The sequence below is a fragment of the Rhineura floridana genome, chromosome 1 (genome assembly GCF_030035675.1).
Source record: "Rhineura floridana isolate rRhiFlo1 chromosome 1, rRhiFlo1.hap2, whole genome shotgun sequence".
Classification (NCBI taxonomy): domain Eukaryota; kingdom Metazoa; phylum Chordata; class Lepidosauria; order Squamata; family Rhineuridae; genus Rhineura; species Rhineura floridana.
In genome coordinates this window covers 155,500,507-155,522,590 of record NC_084480.1, presented here as the reverse complement: position 1 = coordinate 155,522,590, position 22,084 = coordinate 155,500,507, and the positions used below count along the sequence as shown (strand labels likewise).

The 22,084-nt window shown below is 43.7% G+C and overlaps 1 protein-coding gene across 1 annotated transcript in view; it reads right to left on the bottom strand.

The window, feature by feature from the left end:
• The window catches only part of FSTL1 (follistatin like 1), a 44,320-nt gene extending 33,290 nt beyond the window's left edge, over positions 1–11,030 (bottom strand). The window contains exons 1-2 of the mRNA XM_061638515.1: positions 10,856–11,030; positions 10,653–10,712 (exon numbers count right to left, since the gene is read on the bottom strand). Of these exons, the coding sequence (XP_061494499.1) occupies positions 10,653–10,712; positions 10,856–10,858 (63 nt within the window). The 5' untranslated portion in view covers positions 10,859–11,030. The remainder of the gene's footprint in view (positions 1–10,652; positions 10,713–10,855) is intronic.
• Between the last annotated feature and the right edge of the window lie 11,054 nt (positions 11,031–22,084).

Below are 22,084 nucleotides of genomic sequence, written 5' to 3'. Positions count from 1 at the left end.
CCTGCTACACCTTGGCCCACTTGATAGCCCATTGTGACCAAATTGAAAGACACTTTGCAGATAAATTTTATTTATTTATTTATTTAAAATATTTATACCCCGCCCTTTTTCCAAGGAACTCAGGGCGGCTTTTACCCCAATTTTACAAAAAATTCCTGGCAGAGATGAGGCTTTTTACGTGGAATACCTTCTTTCTGATCAAATTTCCCAAGTATCAGTTAAGGTAGCCAGCTTCTGTGCTGCTGCCATCCTCTGCAGAAGAACTTTGATAACCCCACAGCCTATATAAAATTTAGAATTGGTTTTAGACAGAATTTGTTAGAACTTTTTAATGAAACTTGCCTATTTTAAAGATGTATATTTGTACGCTGGTCTATGACCGTAATAAAGCTATCTATCTATCTATCTATCTATCTATCTATCTATCTATCTATCTATCTATCTATCTATCTATCTATCTATCTATCTATCTATCTATCTATCTATCTATCTATCTGTTTGCAGGCACAGTTTGGATACTAATTCCGCCTACAATTGGACAATGCAGGGTTCACTGCAAGCCACTTTGAAGGCGTTCCGTCAGTACCAATGGGCTGATCAGCACTGACAGATGATTTGATGTCACGAGATTTATAAGGGGTCAGCCCATCCACTTGTCAAAATGGCCTGTGGTGGCTGAGGGAGGTTGGGATCTAGTCCATGAGCTGGACAAGGTTCCCCCACCCGATTTAGAGCCCATGATATCTTTCTCTGCAAGGACAAGACATCCCATGTAAGCAACAGAGGGGGAGCAAACCTCAAAAGCAGGAGACATAGGGTAAATATGCAGTTTGCAGAAAGGGAGGCCCATAAACCCCCAAATGGCAAGTACGATCCCACTATACGGATTTTCAAAAAGCCTTTGACACAGTCCCTCACCCCAAAGGCTCCTGAGGAAACTTAGCAGTCAGGGGCTAAGAGGGTATATCTGGACTCCTGCTGGGAGGAAGGGCAGGATATAAATCAAATAATAAATAAATCAAGTAAACAAGAGATTAGGAATAAATGGACAATTCTCCCAATGGAGGAAATGAAGAAGTGGGTTTCCCAAATATCTGTATTGGAACCAATTTGTTCATAAATGACCTGGTGTTAAGGCTGAGCAGCAAGGGGGACAAGTGTGGAGACACCACCAAATTATTCAGGATGGTAAAAACTGAAGCACACTGCAAAGAGCTCAAAAATATTATCTCCTGATTGGATGACTGAGTAACCAAATGGCAAATACAGTTCAGTGTCATAGCTGTGAAAAGGCAAATTCTGTGTTAATAATTGTTAGGAAAGGGATCAAAAATAAAGCTGACAGAATTTTTGGAGGAAAAATTCTATTAGTGGCTACTAGCCATGATGGATATGCAGGAAGGAGCATTCCTCTGAATGCCAGTTGCTGTGGACCAGCAACGAGAGAGAGCTGCTGCCTTCAAGTCTTGTTTGTGAGCTTCTCATAGGCATTGGAGGGCCACTGTGGAAAACAGGACACTAGACTACAATTAGTCCTCAGTCTGACTCAGCAGGGCTGTTAGGCTGACTCTTCATGACCTATTTTCTTTGCAGGATGAACAGGCTGCCCTTGGAAACAGAGTGCTATTGCTGCTCCCCGCTCAGAATGGGTAAGATTGTCCAAATGGGACATTAACTTTCCCAAAGCACCTTGCAAACTGGTGGTGCAATAATAGCAATCCACAAATTACTATCTCTTGGGGACAACTACCATGAGAGTGGGAAAGCGAGCTGGGACATGGAGAAGAGAAGAGCGCCAAGGAAGCAGAACCCAGTCATAAATATTATCAGCACCAGCTATTACCCTTTATCCATCACATTGCTTATATTTCTTATCAGGCAGCCTTCCAAGCCTCACAAGGAGAAGGATGTTCCCCACCCCGTATCATGTAGGCCACCAGCAAGGAAGCAGCAGCAGCCAGCAGAAAGCCAGCTGTTCCTGTGTGGAGTTGCCACCTTTGCCTTCCCAGGGCCTCTCTGCCCTTCCAGAATGCATAACAGACAGCTCCGGGTCCCTAACATCAGCTTGACAGGTACAAGAGAACAAGTGTGTCCCTATGAAGTGATGGGGAAAGCTGCTGAACCTGTTACCCTGTGCCTGTCCTTTTAGCTGTCTTCTGTGAGGGCCAGCAGAGAAGGCCTTGCTACTCACCTCAGTAATCGTCACAAGAGGGCACACTTATGAGAGGGGGCCAGTGAACTCACCACAGCACCTGGCCAAGGCTGGGCTACCAGTTTACAAGCACAGAAATGAGACTTCAGCATCCTTTTTTCTTTGATTTTGCCAATGTGATCCAATTATAGTTCACCAATTATAGTGCTACATTTCAATCCAAGATTCCTCCTGCTTTCCCCTGGATTTCCTTAGTGCTCTACATTTCATGAAATTAACCGATCTAAAATTAACTGATCTAAAACCAGAAGTGTCTGAAGAACTCTTTGAACTACTGTCTATTATCTTTGCAAAATCGTGGAGGATGAGTGAAGTGCTGGATGACTGAAGGAGGGCTAACGTTGTCCCTATCTTCAAAAAGGGCAAAAAGGAAGAACCTGGGAACTACAGATCAGTCAGCCTGACATCAATCCCTGGGAAAATTCTGGAATAGATTATAAAGTGGTCAGTCTCTAAGCACCTTGAAAACACTGCAGTGATTACTAGAAGCCAACATGGATTTATCAAGAACAAATCCTGCCAGACTAATCTGATCTCATTTTTGACTGGGTAACCTCCCTGGTAGACTGTGGGAATGCTGTGGACATAATATATCTCAGCTTCAGCAAAGCTTTTGACAAAGTGCCCCATGATATTCTGATTAGCAAGCTGGTTAAATGTGGGGAGGATGGAACAACTATTAGATGGATCCACAGTTGGCTCCAGAATCGTACTCAAAGAGTGCTTATCAATGGTTCTTTCTCAAACTGGGGGAGATAACGAGCGGGGTACCGCAGAGCTCAGTCCTGAGCCCAGTGCTCTTCAACATTTTTATTAATAATTTGGATGAGGAAGTGCAGAGAATGCTTTATCAAATTTGCAGATGATACAAAATCGAGAGGGATAGCTAATATCCTGGAAGACAGAAAAAAAATTCAAAGGTATCTCAATAGGGTGGAGCACTGGGCTGAACACAACATAATGAAATTTAACAGGGATAAATGTCAAGTTCTACATCTAGGAAAAAGAAACCAAATGCACAGTTATAAGATGGGGGATACTTGACTCAGCAACACTGCATGTGAGAAAGATCTTGGGATTGTTGTTGATCACAAACTTAATATGAGCCAACAGTGTGATGTGGCTGCAAAAAAGACAAATGGTATTTTAGACTGCATTAACAGAAATATAGTTTCCAAATCACGTGAAGTACTGGTTCCCCTCTATTTGGCATTGGTTAGGACTCACCTTGATTACTGCATCCAATTCAGGACATCACACTTTAAGAAGGATGCAGACAAACTGGAACAGGTTCAGAGGAAGGCAACAAGGATGATCAGAGGACTATAAACAAAGCCCTATGAGGAGAAACTGAAAGTACTGGGCATGTTTAGCCTGGAGAAGACTGAAGGGGGATATGACAGCACTGTTCAAGTACTTGAAAGGCTGCCACATAGAGGGCCGGGATCTCTTCTCAATCGTCCCAGAGTGCAGGACACAGAATAATGGGCTCACAGGAAGCCAGATTTTGACTGACCATCAGGAAAACCTTCCCAACTGTTAAAGCAGTATAAAAATGGAACCAATTTCTCATTTTTCCAATGTTAAATTCAGTTCTCGGCATTTCTGCAACAATCTGCAATTTTTTAAAAAAATCCTCATGAAAATTCTAATTTTAGTGTGGATTTCTCCAAATAAACACATTTTTGTAGGCAGGTTTACAAAGGTACACATTTTTGCAAGCCATTTCTCATAACATCGTGCCTTTTTGCCTGCTATTTTCATCCTAAAATTCTAATAAATGCAGATTTTGAAGGATGGCTGCATTTTGATGCTCGTATTGTTTCAGAGAGTGCAAATTTGATAAATTCTGTTTGAAATGCAAACTGAATAAAAAAATCTCACCCATCCCTACCTAGGGAGGTGGTGGGCTCTCCAACACTGGAGGCATTCAAGGGGCAGCCACCGGTCAGGTATGCTTTAATTTGGATTCCTGCACTAAGCTGGGGGTTGGACTCAATGGCCTTATAGGGCCCTTCCTTTTTTTTTTTTTATTCAGAAGTTTTGAAAAACATATATATTCCATTAACAATCTAAATACTACCTTAACCCCATTCCCCCCTACATAAATCTCCCCTCTTCCCACCCTACCATACATCTTTTATTTTCAATTGAGATACATAGTTATAGAGTCCAAAGAGTACATTAAGTTAACCGTAGTCTTTTAAAGGGAGATGGTACTTGACCAGTTCTCTCAACCTTTGCAGAGAAGAGTATGAAGGGCCACCAGTCCTCTTCGAAAGCCTCTTTGTTTTTCCTCTTTCCTTTTGCTAATCTTAATTTTAAAGTCAATTTTTCTAATAGGGCAATTTCTCATACCTTTCAATGCCACCTGTCCAACATAAGACCTTCCAGAATTTTCCAGACCACTATTCTGGATATCACAAACACTATTCTGGCAGCCACCAACAAGAAACCAATCAATCTATTATAATGTAAATTCTGATTTTCCTCCGTAAAAAGGTTTAATAAAGCCAGTTCTGCTGTAAATATTATTTTTTGTCCAGTTATTATTTGAATTTCTGTACATTTGAGAGACCAAAACCTGGCTACTTTATCACATTCCCACTGCATATGCACAAATGAGCCATGTTTCCCACATTCACACCAGAAAGAGTGGCCCCCTGAGTTAGTGATTTGTGCTAAACGTTCTGGAGTCATGTACCATTTTTGAACAATTTTAAAAGCAGTTTCCCTGCTACTTGTTTAAATGGAAAATTTAACCACATGCCCACCCAGATCTGATTTTCAGTTTTGCAACTCAATTCGGTTTCTTTAAGTGTTTGGTTACTGCCCATATCCTTTCCCAATAAAAACTTGTATAAAGAGGAGACTAGACCTTTTCAGTATTGCCTCTATTTAATGAATCCTTCTCCTTGAGTTAGTTCTTTTGTTCCCTCAGTTATAATGTAATTTTTCCTTATGTATTGCTTTTTATTATTGTAAGTCGCCTAGAGTGTCCACTAACCTGGACAGATAGGCGACCAACAAATAAAATTTATTATTATTATTATTTATTATAAATGTACTGATTTGATACCATGCCAACCAGGAAATGCCCATATCCCTCAACTTCCTGTGCCAGGTATCTCGAGATATGGGGCTGTTATTCACATAAAAATCCTTTAATCTGAAAACATCATTTTTAACTAACTCTTTGTCATCTATTAATCTTTGTTTCTTATAGAAATCTGGATGGTTACACAGAGGGACCAAAGGGGAAAGTCCTGGTAAAAACAGCTCCTTTCTATATTTCCATATCACCAATAGTGGTGTCGTTGTATGTTCTAATTTTATAATTTTTTACTGCTTTTTAAATATATGGTAGCCCTATTATGAAGTAGTAGGTATCAATTTGGACCCAATGTCGTTCTATTTTAAGATCTAAAAATGAAATCATATGCCTAATCTGATAGGCCTCATAATATAAAAGTAAATTAGGAATTCCCCATCCTCCCTCTTGGTTCCTTCTGTACCTAAGATTTTTAGCGGTTCTTGGTTTTTTTGAAGCATATATAGATTGTTCTAATTTGTTTTGCCAAAATATTATCTTACTCTTTGTAACTTGAGTGGGTAAAACAGAACAAGTATGTAAATTTCAGAAGTAAAATCATTGTTACTAGTTATTCTGCTAGAAAGGGACAACTTCAATTTATTCCATACTGAAATATTTGTTTGTATAAACTTCCATATACGAACATAGTTTATTAAGTATGAGTGTTTCAAGTTTGTGATACCTGTACCCCTAAGTATCTAAAGGAGGTTTGTACAAGACGAACTCCCAATTTCTGGGAGAGATGTAGCTGGTGATTTGGTGGTATATTGATATAAAGCAGGTCTAATTTTAAAAAATGTATAGTTAATCCTGTTACCTACCCAAACATTTGTAATTCTTTTTGAATATGCGGTAAGGCTTCCATTGGATTTGTTACCATGAGTATGATATCATCCGCATATAAGCTTATTAAGTGCTCTTCCTTGTCCACCTGAACTCCATGGATCTCCCTATTAGTTCTAAGCCTGTTGGCCTTGTAGGGCCCTTCCAACTCTACGATTCTATGATTCAGTTCCCATGTTATCCACTGTACACTGAGCTCTGAGATAAGTCCACAAGAATGGATAACCAGTTCAGTCATGAATTTCATATGCGCAGCTGTCCCAGTCCTTGTGTATTTATACTTCCTTTTGCATTTTCTGAGGAAGTCAGGAGAGAGATTACTTTAAATGGCTTCTCAATGCTGTTTGGACTCACTGTAAATGGATTTTGGGGATGAAAATCAGCATGCCTATTGATGCAATGACCGTTAATTAACACTTTGTGTGCACCATAATGTGGGACATAAACTGATAATAGGTATACAATATAAATCCTATTGTACTCACACCTGTCAGCTGAATACAGATCCACATCATTTTGTAAATCCTCTAATTGCAAACCAGATTTGGATCTGTAAAGGCCCATCTAGCAGGCAACATCTGTCAACAGCTTGGGGCATTGCCCTTATTTAATTGCCAGTATTCATCTCTAGGAATTTAATATTGTTGTGAATCTGGTATTTCTTAGAGATTTTCAATTACCAATGTATCTGAAAGGGTAGGATCCAAGATGAGTGTTCAACAGATTTGTGTATGGGAACAACAGTTTGAATGGACGGAGTCAGAGAGAGCTGAGCTGGAGCCTTTCCTGAACAGGGACAGCTTGGCCACAGTCATTCAAGCTTTGGTAACATTCCATTTGGATTATTGCAATATGCTACATGTGGGGTTGCCCTTGAAGATGGTTTAAAAACTATAAATATAACATTCAGCACCTACATTACTAGCTGGGACTGGGCTTATGGAACACAATTCAGCATGCTTCTGAGCGCAGGGTGGTGCTTTAATTCTCTGAAGCCCTGATTGGGACCAGATTACGTTAAGGACCACTTCACACAGAAGTCCATCCATCTATATAGTATTTCTCAAAGGCCCTTTTTGGGGGGCCACTGTGCCTTCAGAAGTGAGGTGGGTGGGAACTGGTGACAGCCTTTTCAATTGTTATGCTCTAGCTGATGTTTTCCTAGTGCCAGGTGAATACCTCTTTATTTGCCTATGCCTTTTAGATAAGAAGTGGGAAACCTGTGGCCCTTCAGATGTTGTTGGCTTCCAACTCCCATCAGCATGGTGAAGGGTTAGGGATGATGGGAGCTGAAATCCAACAACAAGGGACACAGGTTTCCCACACCTGTTTTAGTTGTTGTGTGTTTACATTGTTTATAGCCAAACTCTTACAATCTTTTTACTGCTGTGTAGGGCTGCCAGGCTCAGGGCCTGAGACTGATACTGTATCTTTAGGAGAAGAGAAAGTCCTTGCAACACTGTAATGGGAAAAACCACAAGGTGGAATTCTCCCTTCCCCCTGCATAACTTTTAAAGATACAGAAGACCTCTTGGAGGCTGGGCCTGGCAACCAAGAGGTCTCCTGTATCTTTAAAAGTTGTGCAGGGGGAAGGGAGAATTCCACCTTGTGGTTTTTCCCATTACACTGTTGCAAGAACACCTGCACTTGGCTGACTTTCTCTTCTCCCAAAGATACAGGATCAGTCTCAGGCCCAGAACCTGGCAACCCTACTGCTGCGTTCTCTGGTGTCAGGGCATAGTCTGAAGGCGTAAGAGGCAACCACCTTGCTGAAGCTAAGCAAGTGTGCCTGGATGAAAGACTCTCTGGGAGCCATGTGAATACTGCCTTGAGCTCCCTGATGGAAGAACAGCAGGATATAAATGTCATGATTTTTCTGGTGAATGTGCATGTATTGTTATTCAAGCTGCATTTAAAGATATTCTGCTATTCACTCTGAGAGGCTTTTACTTGAGAGGGGGGCAAAATATTGGGGTGTGGAGTCTGGGGATACGCAGCATAAGTTGCTCCCTGAGGATATGTTGCCCGGCAGTAGGAGTGTCTGTTTGCCTGCAGTTAGGTAAGCTTGCATGTTTGAAAAACAGCAAATATTACAAAGATAACATCAGCATCCAATGCTCTCTTATCCAAACGAGTCTAAAACTTGGTAGCGCTGTCCTGGAATTTCTGGATCCATTCCAGTCTGGCTTCAGGACTGGTCATGGAACTGAAACAGCTTTGGTCGCTATGGTGGATGATTTAAGGACGGCGTTGGATAAAGGAGAACATGCATTCCTCGTCCTCCTGGATCTCTCAGCGGCTTTCGATACCGTCGACCACGGTATCCTTTTAGATCGTCTGGAGAGAATGGGAATAGGGGGCACTGTTCTACGGTGGTTCCGTTCCTATCTCTCAGACAGACATCAACGGGTGGCATTGGGGGATAAGGTCTCGGACCCTTGGCCTCTCAATTGTGGTGTGCCACAGGGTTCTATCCTCTCCCCCATGCTATTCAACATCTATGTAAAGCCGCTGGGAGCTATCATCAGGAGATTTGGGCTGCGGTGCCACCAATATGCGGATGACACCCAGCTCTATCTCTCGTTTAAGTCCTCGCCAGAGTTGGCTGTGGAGACCATTTCCAAGTGCCTGGAGTCAGTAAGTGAATGGATGGAAGGAAATAGGCTGAAGCTAAACCCTGACAAGACCGAGGTACTGCTAGTGGGAGACAGAAAAAGATTAGGAACTTTAGACCTGGTGCTCAATGGGGTAAAACTGCCCCGAGGGACCAGGTCCGCAGCCTCGGTGTTGTTCTTGATTCCCAGCTGTCCATAGAAGCTCAGGTTTTGGCAGTGAGCCAGGCAGCTTGGTTTCAATTACATCTAATACAGAGGCTGCGACCCTATCTGCCTGTCCATCTTCTCCCACGGGTAGTACATGCCCTGGTCTCCTCTCGCTTAGACTACTGTAATGCGCTCTACGTTGGGTTACCCTTGAAAACGGTCCGGAAACTGCAGCTGGTACAGAATGCGGTGGCACGTTTGATTACGAACAGCCGTCGCCGCGATCACATCACTCCGGTGTTACAAGATCTACACTGGCTACCAGTTGTTTACTGGGCCCAATTCAAGGTGTTGGTACTAACCTTTAAAGCCCTATACGGTCTTGGCCCAGCTTATCTGAAGGAACGCCTCCAGCATCAACAAATATGCCGCCTGACTAGATCAGCCACTCAAGACCTTCTCTCGGTCCCACCAGTCAAAACAGCTAGACTGGTGCGGACCAGAGAGAGGGCATTTTCAATTGTGGCCCCCACCCTCTGGAACTCTCTCCCTTATGATCTTCGCCATGCCCCCTCCCTGCCAAGTTTTCGCCAAGCCTTGAAAACCTGGCTATTCATGCAGGCCTACAAGATCCCTGGGGTAGCCTAATTTTATCGGTTTTAGCTATGGGTGGGTTTGGTTTCGTTTTATATTGTAGTTCTTGAGTATGTAGTTTGTATGTTGTATTTTACTTGATCTTGTACGCCGCCTAGAGTGGCCGCTTGTGCGGCCAGATAGGCGGCCTAGAAATAAAATTTATTGTTATTATAATTTATTATTATTGTCACTTAGAGTTGGAGAACATATAACATTAGCACCATATTTTGAAAACTTTTACCAAAATCCTGTATGTCTGTCCCCTCATTAGTCCAGGGTGGAATTTACCATCTGCGGTTAATATAAAAGGAGGGGCGAAATATGTGGGGCAGCAGACAACCCACTAGGGGCCTCTGATCATCATAATGCATATCTGTTCTTTTGCTCACAGCAGCTTGAGTTTATTTTCCTTAAATCACTTCCACATTTCCCAGCCATAATTATCAAATATTTTGCCTCTGACCTCACTTTCAGGGAGGCTGCATCTCTGGGAATTCAGGGCCCATTCCTTCATTTCTGGTCAACGAAATCTTTGGCTCTAGGAGTGGTGTGCCTAAGAGCAAAAATACTTAGAGGCGCCAATGCTTGGAGGTGCCACCACCGAGGCTTTCTAAGGATACCCTGCAGACCTCGCTGCACTCACCGGCTCTCACGCTCTTCATCGAAAGCCCCCTCACAGTAAACCTGAGATACCCCCGTATTGTCTTCCCCAAAGGTGGAAGCATTGCCCGAACGTTTCTCAAAGGACAGGAACCCTATTTTCTTTTGCATAGGCCCCATGAAAGCTTTGGTGGAATAGAATAGTAACAACGCTCTTTTTAAAGTTGCCGCTTCGGGGGGGAAAATCTCGCTCTGAGCCCCAGAATAGCCATTATTCCCTCCCAGCTCCAGTCCTTCCCGCTTTTGTTCCCCAGATGGAGGCAGGCATGCGCTGCTGGGCGCTCCGCACCGGCTCTCTTCGGCCAGAAGCCTTTCCCGAGGACCGGCCTCTGGAATTCACCCCAGACCCTCCCTCCTTTTCTTCCCAACCCAAAGTACTTCTGCCCTAAAGATCTGCGGGGCGCCTTCTTGGAGAGCGGCCTCTCCCTCGCATTGCATCTCCTACCTCCGTCCGAAGCCCCGAGGCTATCCCCACTAGGACGACGACCGAGAGGCTCTTCCACAGCTGCAACGGAGAGAAAGAAAAAGAGAGAAAAGGGGTGGGGGGCGGGTTTTGACGAGAAATTAAAATGAGAAAACTTCGTAGCCCTCTTGTCTCCCCTTCTCCTCTCCAAGCCCCGCTCTCGACATCCTGCGGAGCCCCCTCACCATCTTGCTAGTTCCTGTCGTAGCGGCCCACCGGACTTAAGCAGAGGGCGATGGGCTGGGCTGCCTCTTCCTTGCCTTCCTCCCCTCAGGGCTGGAAACGCGACGGCCGCGGATGCTGGAATGGAAACGCGGCTCGCTCCCCGCCCGCCAAGCAGCTCCTCCCCGTCGCCCCTCGCCGCTCTCCTCCTCCTCCTCCTCCTCCTCGCCTTCTTTCTTTCTTTCCTTCCTTCCTTCCATCCCGCCCACCCCCCATCGCAGACCAGACGGTGCGACGGCGAGGGAGGGAAGGATGGTCGTCTGTGATGCTGGCGGACGCAGCGGGGAGGGCCGGGCGATGAGCTCAGGCGAGGATTGAGGCGAGCTGGGCCAAGGGCGGGCCCGGAGGCGCCGCGCTGCTCGGATCTAGGGCTGTTCCTTCTCGCCAGGATGAGGCGAGCAAAGACCTTTCTTCTGCCCGGAAAGTCCCAACGACTTTGGTGGCAAGAAATCGCAGCAGGTCAAATCCCAATCATCCGGACCGGATTCCTGCTCCTCCCCACCCTGCAGACAGGCCTCCTGTGCCCACCCTTAAATGGCCTGCTCCGAAAACCTGCGGGCTCCCTCTTTCATTTAGCTGCTACTGTTGCCCCTTCTGCCCGCCTTCCCCGTCTAACCAAAGAGCCTCAGGTTGCTAAGGCGTCGTGAAGTGGTCTCTGAGGGCCCACTTGAGTCCCCAGCAGCACCTAAGCACTGTTCCTTCCCTCGTTTGGCCAGGCGCTCTTCCATCCAGGACTCCGGCCTCCGCATCGCCACACACCTTGGCCACTTCTTTTTCCGTTCTCTGTGATACATGTATATCAATGTGACCCCCTTTCCCCCCTCAGTCCCTAAGTGCCCCTGCCTTCACTTAATGGGGTGAGCATCAGCTTCCATTCTTGACACTTCCTTCCTCTCCCTCCATTTCAGCATAGCTGGAGAAGGGACTAGAAACACAAGAAGGGATGCCGGTTACCCGCATGTGAACTTCACTTGTTCTTTGGGCAGCAGCACTGCAAAGAATCAGAAATCTGAACTCGGGCCTCATTTAATTCAGAGTCTCAGAGACCTAAGCATTTCCTCCATAGGAGATCATGTGAGTGGTTCCCATTCAAGGCATACATTTCCTCATCAAGGCCATCCCAATAATTATCATTCAGTAAATTTAGGATTAATGTTAGGAATGGCCCTGTTGAATCCAGCCCTCACTGGCTTCAGTCTCTTGAGGTAGCAACTTAAGAAGCACTTCTCCAATGGCAGTGGTCATGCACATTTAGTGCTAGTTTCCTGCTATGGCTGGGCAGTACCATCTTGCATAAGATGGCAACAGCAAAGAGCCCTGGTCAGCACCTAATATTTAGCAAGTGTGTTTTCAAATGAACAATAACTGAATTATTAGTTCCACCCACTGACTCACTCCAATACAAGCCAAGATACAGGCAAAGAGCACTGTGGCAACAGTTGCTAAGCAGTTGAGCATTGACAAGACTAGAGTCCAGCACAGTTGAGCAGTGACCTACTGAGAGGGGAGAGCAATAAAGTCAGGGGATGTACCATATTGCACCATGCAAGTATGCAGCTGCTGACTTGCCAGGATATCAGTGTCCCATAGCCCCAGTACCTGCTCCTAACCTGTAAGCAGCCATGTGCTTCCATTGTGATGAGCTGGGTGTCCCCTACCTTTATAACCTCATGGTGTCTGCCAGTAAAGGTAAAATCCTCCTCTTTCCTGAAGTTGCTCAGTGCTGGCAGCCTCTTCTTTCATGCTGCACCTCGCTGGCTATTATTGCTCATTAACCCCCTTCCCCAGAGCAAGGAAGGTTTAGACTGAATCTTGCTCTTAATTTTCCCTCTGTCTTGATGTGCATGGGGAGTGAGCAACTGAGGTGCACAATTAGGGGAAAGCTCTGCCTGAGCCTGGAGAGCTCTTTGCCTCTGACTCAGCTTGGGAGATATCTAGAACTCCCATGATGCACTGGAATATGAGAGAAAAGATGGACCTCTAGATGCTTAATCTGACCCCTATAGCAATCCCTCTAGGGCAGGGGTAGCCAATGTGGAGCCTTCCAGATGTTAGACTAGAACTCCCATCTTCCCTGAGCATTAGTCATTTTGGAAGTTGTAGTTCATCATCTGGAGGATACAATGTTGACTACCCCTGCTGTAGGGTACTTGTTCATCTGCATCTTGAAGGCACTTCCCTCATTGTCGCCATTGAAGGAGAGAGGAGCTGGCACTGGAGAGAGGAGTCAGTCAAATTTTCACTTTGAACTATGAAAACACGAATGCCAGTCCTGCTTCCTGCAGGGGAAAGATGAATAAGTTCCCCCTTCAGCCAAGATTCGCTGGAAGCAAGCATGTAAATTACCAAGCTCTACGCTCATATCCCTTAAATACATCATTACTCACCTGACAAACTACATGACACATTCTGATTATTTTATTTGCTGGTACAATTGATTGGTGGGATCAAACAAAAACTAGGGCCAGCTATCCCATAAGGAGCCTACCTAATCAAGCATGATCACGTTGTGTATGGTGTATGCAAAAGTCAAGGCAGCACAAGTCTCACAGGACGGTCAGACGGAGATATTTCCAATCTGGACGGGACCACTCTGTAAAAGCAAGAGATTTCTTCACACCCAGTGTCCTTGTTGAATCATAGAAGACGGTGGATGGTAGTATATGGGGTGTTTTGGTTTATGCAGGGACTCCGACAGACACAAAAGTACCTGCTTCTGATATTCTCAGATAGCCCACGCAAAGTGAGAAACACACACATGTCCTTTAGGATACACAAAGGAATTATGGAGTGATGGGGTATTGTCTAATACACTGACACAGCATCCCAGTTACAAGAAATTAAGCCGTTAATCACTTTTAAAACAAAACGCAAAAGCATCAGAGCACGTACCCAAATCTTCCAAGCACATACTGATGCTTTCATTCCGTTCAAATAGTGCTAATGGGAGCCTTCCTCCCAGTACAAATGGCAGGTGGGTGGGGAGTATGGGGAGAATACAAAGGATTAAACTTGAATGAATGAATGAAACTTTATTTTTACCCTGCCCTTTTTCCAAACTGGAACTCAGGGCGGCTTACAAATAAAACTACATGAAGTTAAAAGCATACAAAAACATACAATTAAAATACAATTAAACTATACGCAACCTTAAAACCATGAAACAGGCACTTAAAATACTAAAAAAAATTGCCATCCATCATGGTCCCAAGATTGATTTTCCCACCCTCCCTGCTATTTTGGTTTGATTAAATGCAAAAATAGGAAGCCAAATGAGGCTGTAACTTCTTTCCATCAGCTCTACTAAAAGGTGCAACGTCTGGTTCCTCTTCTTCTTGAAATCTTTCCATTTCAGCTGGCCATTACAGGATTTCTATAACTAAGAAACAGAGCCTGTGTTGGCTTTTTTTCCTCCTTCCTTTTAATCCCACTTTCTTTTGGGGCTTGTATTTTAGATAGTCCATGCCCTCAGGTTTATAGTTTTATCACTGGCTTTTTAAAATTGTGTTTTTTAAGTAATTTATTATTTTTAACTGACTTTTGTGTGCCAGTGGCTTCTTTGCAAGCCATTCAGGGAGCTGTTTTTGGCTAAGAGTGGGATAAAAATATTTTAAATTAATTAAATTAATAAATGTAGTTTGGCCCTAACACTCAGTTTATCTGGAGCAGAAATAACACCTGCCATTTCTTAAAATGGATCAGCTAGAGCTTAAAGGCAGGATCAGGAAAGGGCTCTGAGGCAAAATCTTCCCTGACTTCAATAGATCACCAGTAGTTGTTTACCCTAAAGGTAGTTTGATACCAGCCAGTCCCTTTTCAGACTGGCTACTGTTATTGGTTTCCTATTTCCAACACTGGAAATCTCATTCAGCCCAATTTCAATGACAGATTATGATTGTTGTTGTTATTGTTATTTATTTATTAGACTTGTTAGGCATTTATTACCCAAAGGTCTCCAAGCAACTTATAACAGATTTAAAAGTATAAAACAGAGATACATTATTTCATTAAATAATCATACAAAACGCCTACCATTTATTAAAAGTTATTTTTTTTAATTTATAGAAGTGTTTATATACTGCCCTCTTGCAAAACAGGGCAGTGTACAACATAAAAACCTTTAAAAGCAAAACAGAACAGTCATTAAAATGACTGGCGCGCACACGCACACACACACACACACCTCCTGTATCAAAGACCTGGGGGGAAAAGTCTTTACCTGGCACCTAAAAGATGTCTGGTGGACCTCACAGGGAACAGCGTTCCACAGATGGGGAGTCACAACTGAAAAGGCCCTCTTCCATGGTCACCAGCCTCCAAGCCTCCCTCGGCAGGGCGACCTGGATAAGCACCTCAGAAGAAGTACTAAGGGTCTGGGAAGATTAATACCATGAGAAGAGTACCAGAAGAAACTGGGGTCCTGGGGTCCTGAACCATAAAGAACTTCAGACATTAAAACCAGCATTTTAAATTGGGTTTGGAAGCACACAGGCAACCAGTGTAGTTGTAATTGACTTGGTGTTATACGGTCTCTTTTGCCTTGAATCTGTCAACAATAAGGCAGCTATTCTGCACTAATTGAAGCTTCCGGACTGTTTTCAAAAGCAGTCCCACATAAGGTTCATTGCAATAGCCAGTTCTGAGGTTATCACAGCATAGATTACTGTAGCCAAGTTATTCCTGTCCTGCTAGGGCCATAGTTCAACCACCAGGCTAGGCTAATGGTAGGCACTCTGCATCACCGAGGTCACCTGTGCCTCAAGTGACAGCAATGGTACAAACCCACTCCTTTATAGGAACCCCTGGTAGAGCAGGCGACACACGGCTCGACCAGTCATGCCAACAGCATCTCAATCATGTCTAGATTAAGTTTCAGTTTATTGGCCCTCATCCAGGCCATTATTGTAACCAAGCACTGATTCAGCACATCCACTGCCTCACCTGCAGAAGATTAAAATGAGAAATAGACTTGTGTGTCATCAGCATTCTGATAACCATGCACTCCCAAACTCTGTATGACCCCACTCAGCAGTTTCATATAGATGTTTAAAAGCATGTGGGACAGAACTGACCAGTGCAAGACTCCATACTGAAGAACCTATGGAGCTGAGCAATGCTCCCCAAGAACCATCTTCTGGAGCCAGCAAGTGGAGTGGAACCATGGCAATGTGGTGCCCCCAATACCCATCTCAGACAGTTGCTCCAAATGGATATCCTGGTCAATGGTACTGAAAGTCACTGAGAAATGAAGAAGAATCAACGAAGTCACACTCCCCCAACTCTCCCAACAGAGGCCATTCTACAGGATTATCAAGCCAGTTTCTGAGCCCTGATTGAAATGAATCTAGAAAATCTGTCTCCTCCAAGAGTACCTGGATCTGGCTGGCAACCACCCACTCCAGGACCTTGCCCAGAAAAGAAACATTTGCCACTGGGCTGAAATTATTACAATATTCTGTGTCCAGGGGAGGTTTCTTCAGGCATGGTCTTACTGTCACCTCCTTCAGATGGCTTGGGACCACTCCTTCTTGATGTGAAGTGTTAATTGCCTCCCTGGCACATCCCCTCTCTGCCAGGTTGCAAGAACCCAGCCAAGGACCTAGTCCAGGTCTTCAGGTCACAACAACTGAAACTCATCCAATGACATCAAAGCATTCCAGACTCCTCATCTCGATCATAAGCATCAACAATAGACTCCAAATCCCAGTGGAGGGAAGTGATTTTATTCTCAAAATGCTTAGCAAACACATCACAGAGGCCTTTAGATGGCTCTGCCACCTCCTTACAGCCAGTGTGTAATAACCCATTAGCTATTCTAAACGGGTCCACTGAATGGCACGCCAAGGACACAATAGAGGTGGAGAAAGTAGGCTCACATTTAAGCATGTACCAGTGTTGAATTACATTTGCTGGGAGTTTTTTTCCACCTGCACTCAAGCTATCTCTCTTCTTGCTTCATTGCTCTTAGTGCCAGGGTATACCACAGAACTTTCTGAGCTCTGCCAGTTGGGAGAGGGCGCTCTGGTATAACCACATCAACCATCCAGATCATCTCTGAATTCCACAGTTCAACAAGAGTATCAACAGGAGAGCTGGCCATGCTACCCAGAAAACTCCCCAGAGCTCTCTGAAATAGTGGTTTCTGAATTCTCTGGAGTACTGAACTATAGAGTTGGAATATCCTATAGAGATTTGGGCTACATCCTGCAAAATCTGGGGCAGTACTTGGATACTGCAAGGTGTGCTTTATTCCATCCAAGCATTAGATGTAAGTCACAGATTTTGGAAGTAACAAGTGTTCCACTGGAAATGTATTAGCATACACATTGAGCCTAAGAAATTAAGAAGTCGTCACTTGGCAGTTCTGAGATTATTATGGTTCCATCCCAATAAAGAGTAGAGTAAAGGTTTATTTTTCTTCAGGGCTGGCCCTGCCATGAAACAAGGTAAAGTGACCTACTTCAGGTAGCACCATGAGAGAACATAGATGAAGGCTGGAGCTGGTGTCTGAATGGTACAGCAAACTGCACACCACATTTATTTGTGTTATATTATTTGTTTCCTACCTTTTCACCAAATGGTGCTCAATTAACTTCATTGGAATTGCGCTGGACAACTTTCTCAATGCATCACAACAGTGGGACAATTAAATTAATTAACACCCCACATTTCCTCCTAGAAGCTCAAGATGGTGTACAGTAGTGGTGAGATCTGTAGCTTCTTCTGCCCCTTTTCTTGAACAAGCCACCAGTCTCCTTCCCCTTCTGAGACACACCAAAGCTCTGAGCATGGCAAGAGCCAAGCAACAGCAGCACCGTGTAGGAGCCGGAGACACAATTTAGGACCATTTCTAATCTTCTTATGGATGTGAATAACATCAATCCTATACCCACTGAGGACTTTAAAACCTCACAAGCCTCTGCAGTAGCTTCCCAACATCTGTCCAGGCTGAAGTAACCCTTCTGTTCAGAAATTAGAGAGGCACAAGGCAGGAGGCATCCCCTGTGACTTCTGATCATACACATACCCCAGAGGTTATGATGTGGATTCCAGGCCTAACAAAGAAAAAAGAAATAGATTGGTTTACCCACTACCTCCAGAGGTGTAGTCTTGCTAGTCACCTGCAGAACCTTGTGGCACAAGATTATAATGGCACAACGTTTCATGGATAAGCTCAAAGATGCATGAAATGGACGAAGTGTTATCCTCAATTGGCAGATTACATACATCATACACGCAAGCCCAAACAACATATTCAAACACATCCTTTTTAGAAAGGATACTTAGGCTAACCACTATCATTTTGGAAGAAAAGCAGTTGTGTAGGGTCCCAAACCAAACAATGTAACAAGCAGTTTACCCCCCCCCCCACTTACCAAGACAGGTAATATTGTTAACAGTGGAGCCAGAAGGCCATTATATGCAAGACGAACCAGTGGATATTTGACATGTCTATGCAAATTCCACATATATTAAATATAAGAATAACTTTGGGGTAGGGGTGACTGTGGTTATTTATTCATTTAAAATATTTATATACCATTACATTTGAATTCAGGGTGGTTTACAAAATTAAAAATACCAAAATACAATAAATCAGAAAGTAAAAACAACCAGCAGATATGAACATTCATAGATGGGGTACAATAGTAGATGCCTTGTTGCTGGTTGTCCTCTGCTTCACCTGTGAGTGAAAGGAAAAAGAAGAGCCTTGGCTGATGATCTGAAGTCTGGGCAGGATAATATGGAAGAAGGCAATCCTTTAGGTATCCGTGCCCAGGGATGGAGGAGAAATTTAATTTTGTTTACATTTTAATGAGAAATAACCTAATTCTCATGTATCAGACAAATACACAAAGTGAACCACAACAATATTATGTTTCCTGTTCCAAGAAAATTAGTGGAAAGAAATGTAGGTGAAATAACCAAGCACATAGAAGAACAAGCCTTGCTGAAGCAGAACCAGCATGGCTATTGCAAGGGCTAGTCCTGTCAAACTAACCTGTTAGACTTTTTGAAAATGTCAACAAGTCTCAAGATAGAGGCAATCCAGTTGACATAGTGTACTTAGACTTTCAAAAAGATTTCAACAAGGTACCTCACCAAGGATTCCTGAGTAAAATTAGCACTCATGGAATAACAGGAGAGGTCCTCTTGTAGATCAGGGGTTGGTTAAGTAACAGGAAGCACAGATTAGGAATAAATGGACAGTTCTCCCAATGGAGGGCTGTAGAAAGTGGACCTCACCCCCCAAGGATCAGTGTTGGGACTGTTAGAGGAATCAAATATTGGGAGTTTTTAATCTTTGATTCATCTCAGTGAACCAGAGTTTGGAAATCTGGCAACAGCAAGGATTCCTGGGAGACAGCCCCTCTGTGACCTCTGAGTACATATCTTGCAAACCTGAAGGTATAGACTTCCTGACTCCTATGGAAATTTGGGGAATGTCACCTGTGATGTCCTTATATGTTACAACCTGTAAATATGGTAAGTGGGGGTTTATCAAGGGATATATGGTAAGTGAATTGAATGAGATGGGGGAGAGCATGGGTTGGAAAGCTGGAGAATGCTGGATGATGATTGGCTGAGTGTTTGAATGGCTGAAGGTATAAATGGGAGGATGACAGTTGAGAGGGGGTCGGTAGGTGAGAGTTGTTGGAGAGTCATTAGTGGAGAGTTATTTGGATGGGTTGGTTGGCAGAGTTCTGAGGGAGGGTTGGATTATATTTGACTGATATTTAGCCAGTATATATATGACCAGAAACATAAAGAGTGATACTATATGAAACCATAGGCTTGTTAAACATTCCTAAAGTAATCTTGTTATTTCCTGGTGTTATCAAATAAATACTTTTATTGGTTTACCAAAAGCCTGATCCTTGGCTGGGAATACACAGACCAGAAGGGAGGGCAGGGTAATTACCAAGGCTGAAGGGAAACTGTATCATATGGTGGCAGCAGTGAAGGGAGATATTGTAACAATGTCAAGTATCCAGAGCAACCCAGGATTATATGCTTTATAGACAAAGATACAAGGGGGTTGTGGATAGCAAGGGCACCCAGACACAAAATAACAAGCTATAGAGAGACAGAGGCAAAGTCTCTAGCAGTATTGTTTACAGGGAGTGGCTGGTGGTGCTGCCTAGCAGTGGGATCTTGAGAGATCTGTGCTAGAGCGGAGTGAGAAAAAATAAAAACAACGATCCTGGCTGGTGGTGTCCTGAGGTGGTGCCTAGTCAAAGGCGGTAGCCACAAGCAGGTGGGAACCTGACAGGGGGAGCCAAAGGTGGGATCGTCACACCACCCAGTAAGAATAGGAGCTCCTTTCAAACTGGGAAGTATTGTGCATTTCTAGGCCTTCAAGAGGAAACAGAATAGCTCCTTTCAAACTAGGAAATGGTCTGCATAACCGTTATGATAATCTTAAAGGAAGAGACAGAACATTAGGAGTTCCCAGGTAGGAGATTGCAGTCATTATCTGGGAATCCCTCAAGGAATGGTTTCTGGAAAAACAACACATTCCTTGACTGATGATCCTAAATTCTTTCATTGTTCTTCTTTGTCACATCCACATCTTCCTGGAGACATTTACACTGGGTTTACATTGGGGTCAGTTTAGTTAGGAAAAGGTATAAAACAGGAGGAGTGAGAAGGGGTTGGCAGTTCCTCCTTCGGGAGGGCTCAACAGCTGCTTTTCTTATCAACGCACCCTAGTCTCTTTGGGACAATGGCAGAGCTTCAGAGCTACGGATTTGGGTGAGAACTTTCAAATCTAGCGCTGGTTACACAAGGGCAGAGCTTTTGGCTCATTGGGCTAGATACGAAAGTCTCTCTCTCAGCCTTAGTCTTGCAGCAACTCTCCGGGAAAGCTATATGCAACTTCTGTGCCTCTTTCTTTCCTTTTTTCCTTCTGTGTGGGTGAGTTTGATGTGAAAGTGTGCATAAGTTTAGTCTCTTTGCTTTAGTCTATCCAGTGTTGCTGAATGAATGAATCATAGTTAGAAAGCTGCTCATTGTTAACTGTAATTGTAAACTGCAATATTTTTCCTTGTTTCTTCTCTTAATAAAACCACTATTTTAATTTCCTTGTATGGGTCATTGGGTTAAGGGTAAAATTATACATGCTCTGGGGGGGTGACATGCGGGTAACTCCAGCAAAAGATCCTGCTGCTCTCTTTGTAGGGGAACTTGCATTTCTAGTGAGCTCTGCTCATGAGGAAGTTCAAGGTCCCTTCGTAACAGGACTCATTCATAAACAATCTGGAACTAGCGGGGAGCAGTGAGGCGGCCACGTTTGCCGCCCTGGGCTCCTACTGGGAGGAAGAGCAGGATATAAATCAAATAATAAATAAGTAAGTTTGCTGATGATACTAAATTGTTCAGTGTAGTTAAAACAAAAAGGGATGTGAAGAGCTCCAAAAGGACCTCTCAAAACTGAGTGAATGGGCAGTAAAATGCTAAATGCAATTCAATGTAAACAAATGTAAAATGATGGCTGTTGGAGCAAAATATATTTATTTCACATATACGCTCATTAGATCTGAACTGACCAGGAACAGGATCTTGGGGTTGTAGCAGATAACTTGATGAACATGTCAAAGCAATGTGTGGCAGCTGTGGAAAAAAAACCCATGCTAGGGACCATTAGGAAATGAACTGAAAAACTGCCAATATCATAATGCCATTATACAATGCTGCGGTGTGATCACATTTGGAATACTGTATATAGTTCTTGTTGCCTTACCTCAAAAAGGATATTATAGAGTTGGAAAAGTTTCACAAAAAGACAAGAAAATGAACAAAAGGATGGAGCAACTCCCTTATAAGGAAAAGTTGCAGCATTTGGGGCTTTTTAGTTGAGAGAAAAGGTGAGTAAGAGGTGACATGATAGAAATGCATAAAATTATGCATGGCATGGAGAAAGAGAACAGATAAATGTTTTTTTTCCTCTCTCATAACGCTAGAGCTCATGGGCATCCAATGAAGCTGAACTTGTACCAAAGAAAGGAATTCTCTTCCACAAGAGGCCGTGATGGCCACCAATTTGGATGGCTTTAAAAGAGGACTAGACAAATACATGGAGGATAAGTCTATCAGCGGCTACTACCCATGATGACCATGCTCTGCCTCCATAGTCAGACGCAGTATGCTTCTGAATCCCAGTTGCTGGAAACCGCAGGAGGGGAGAGTGC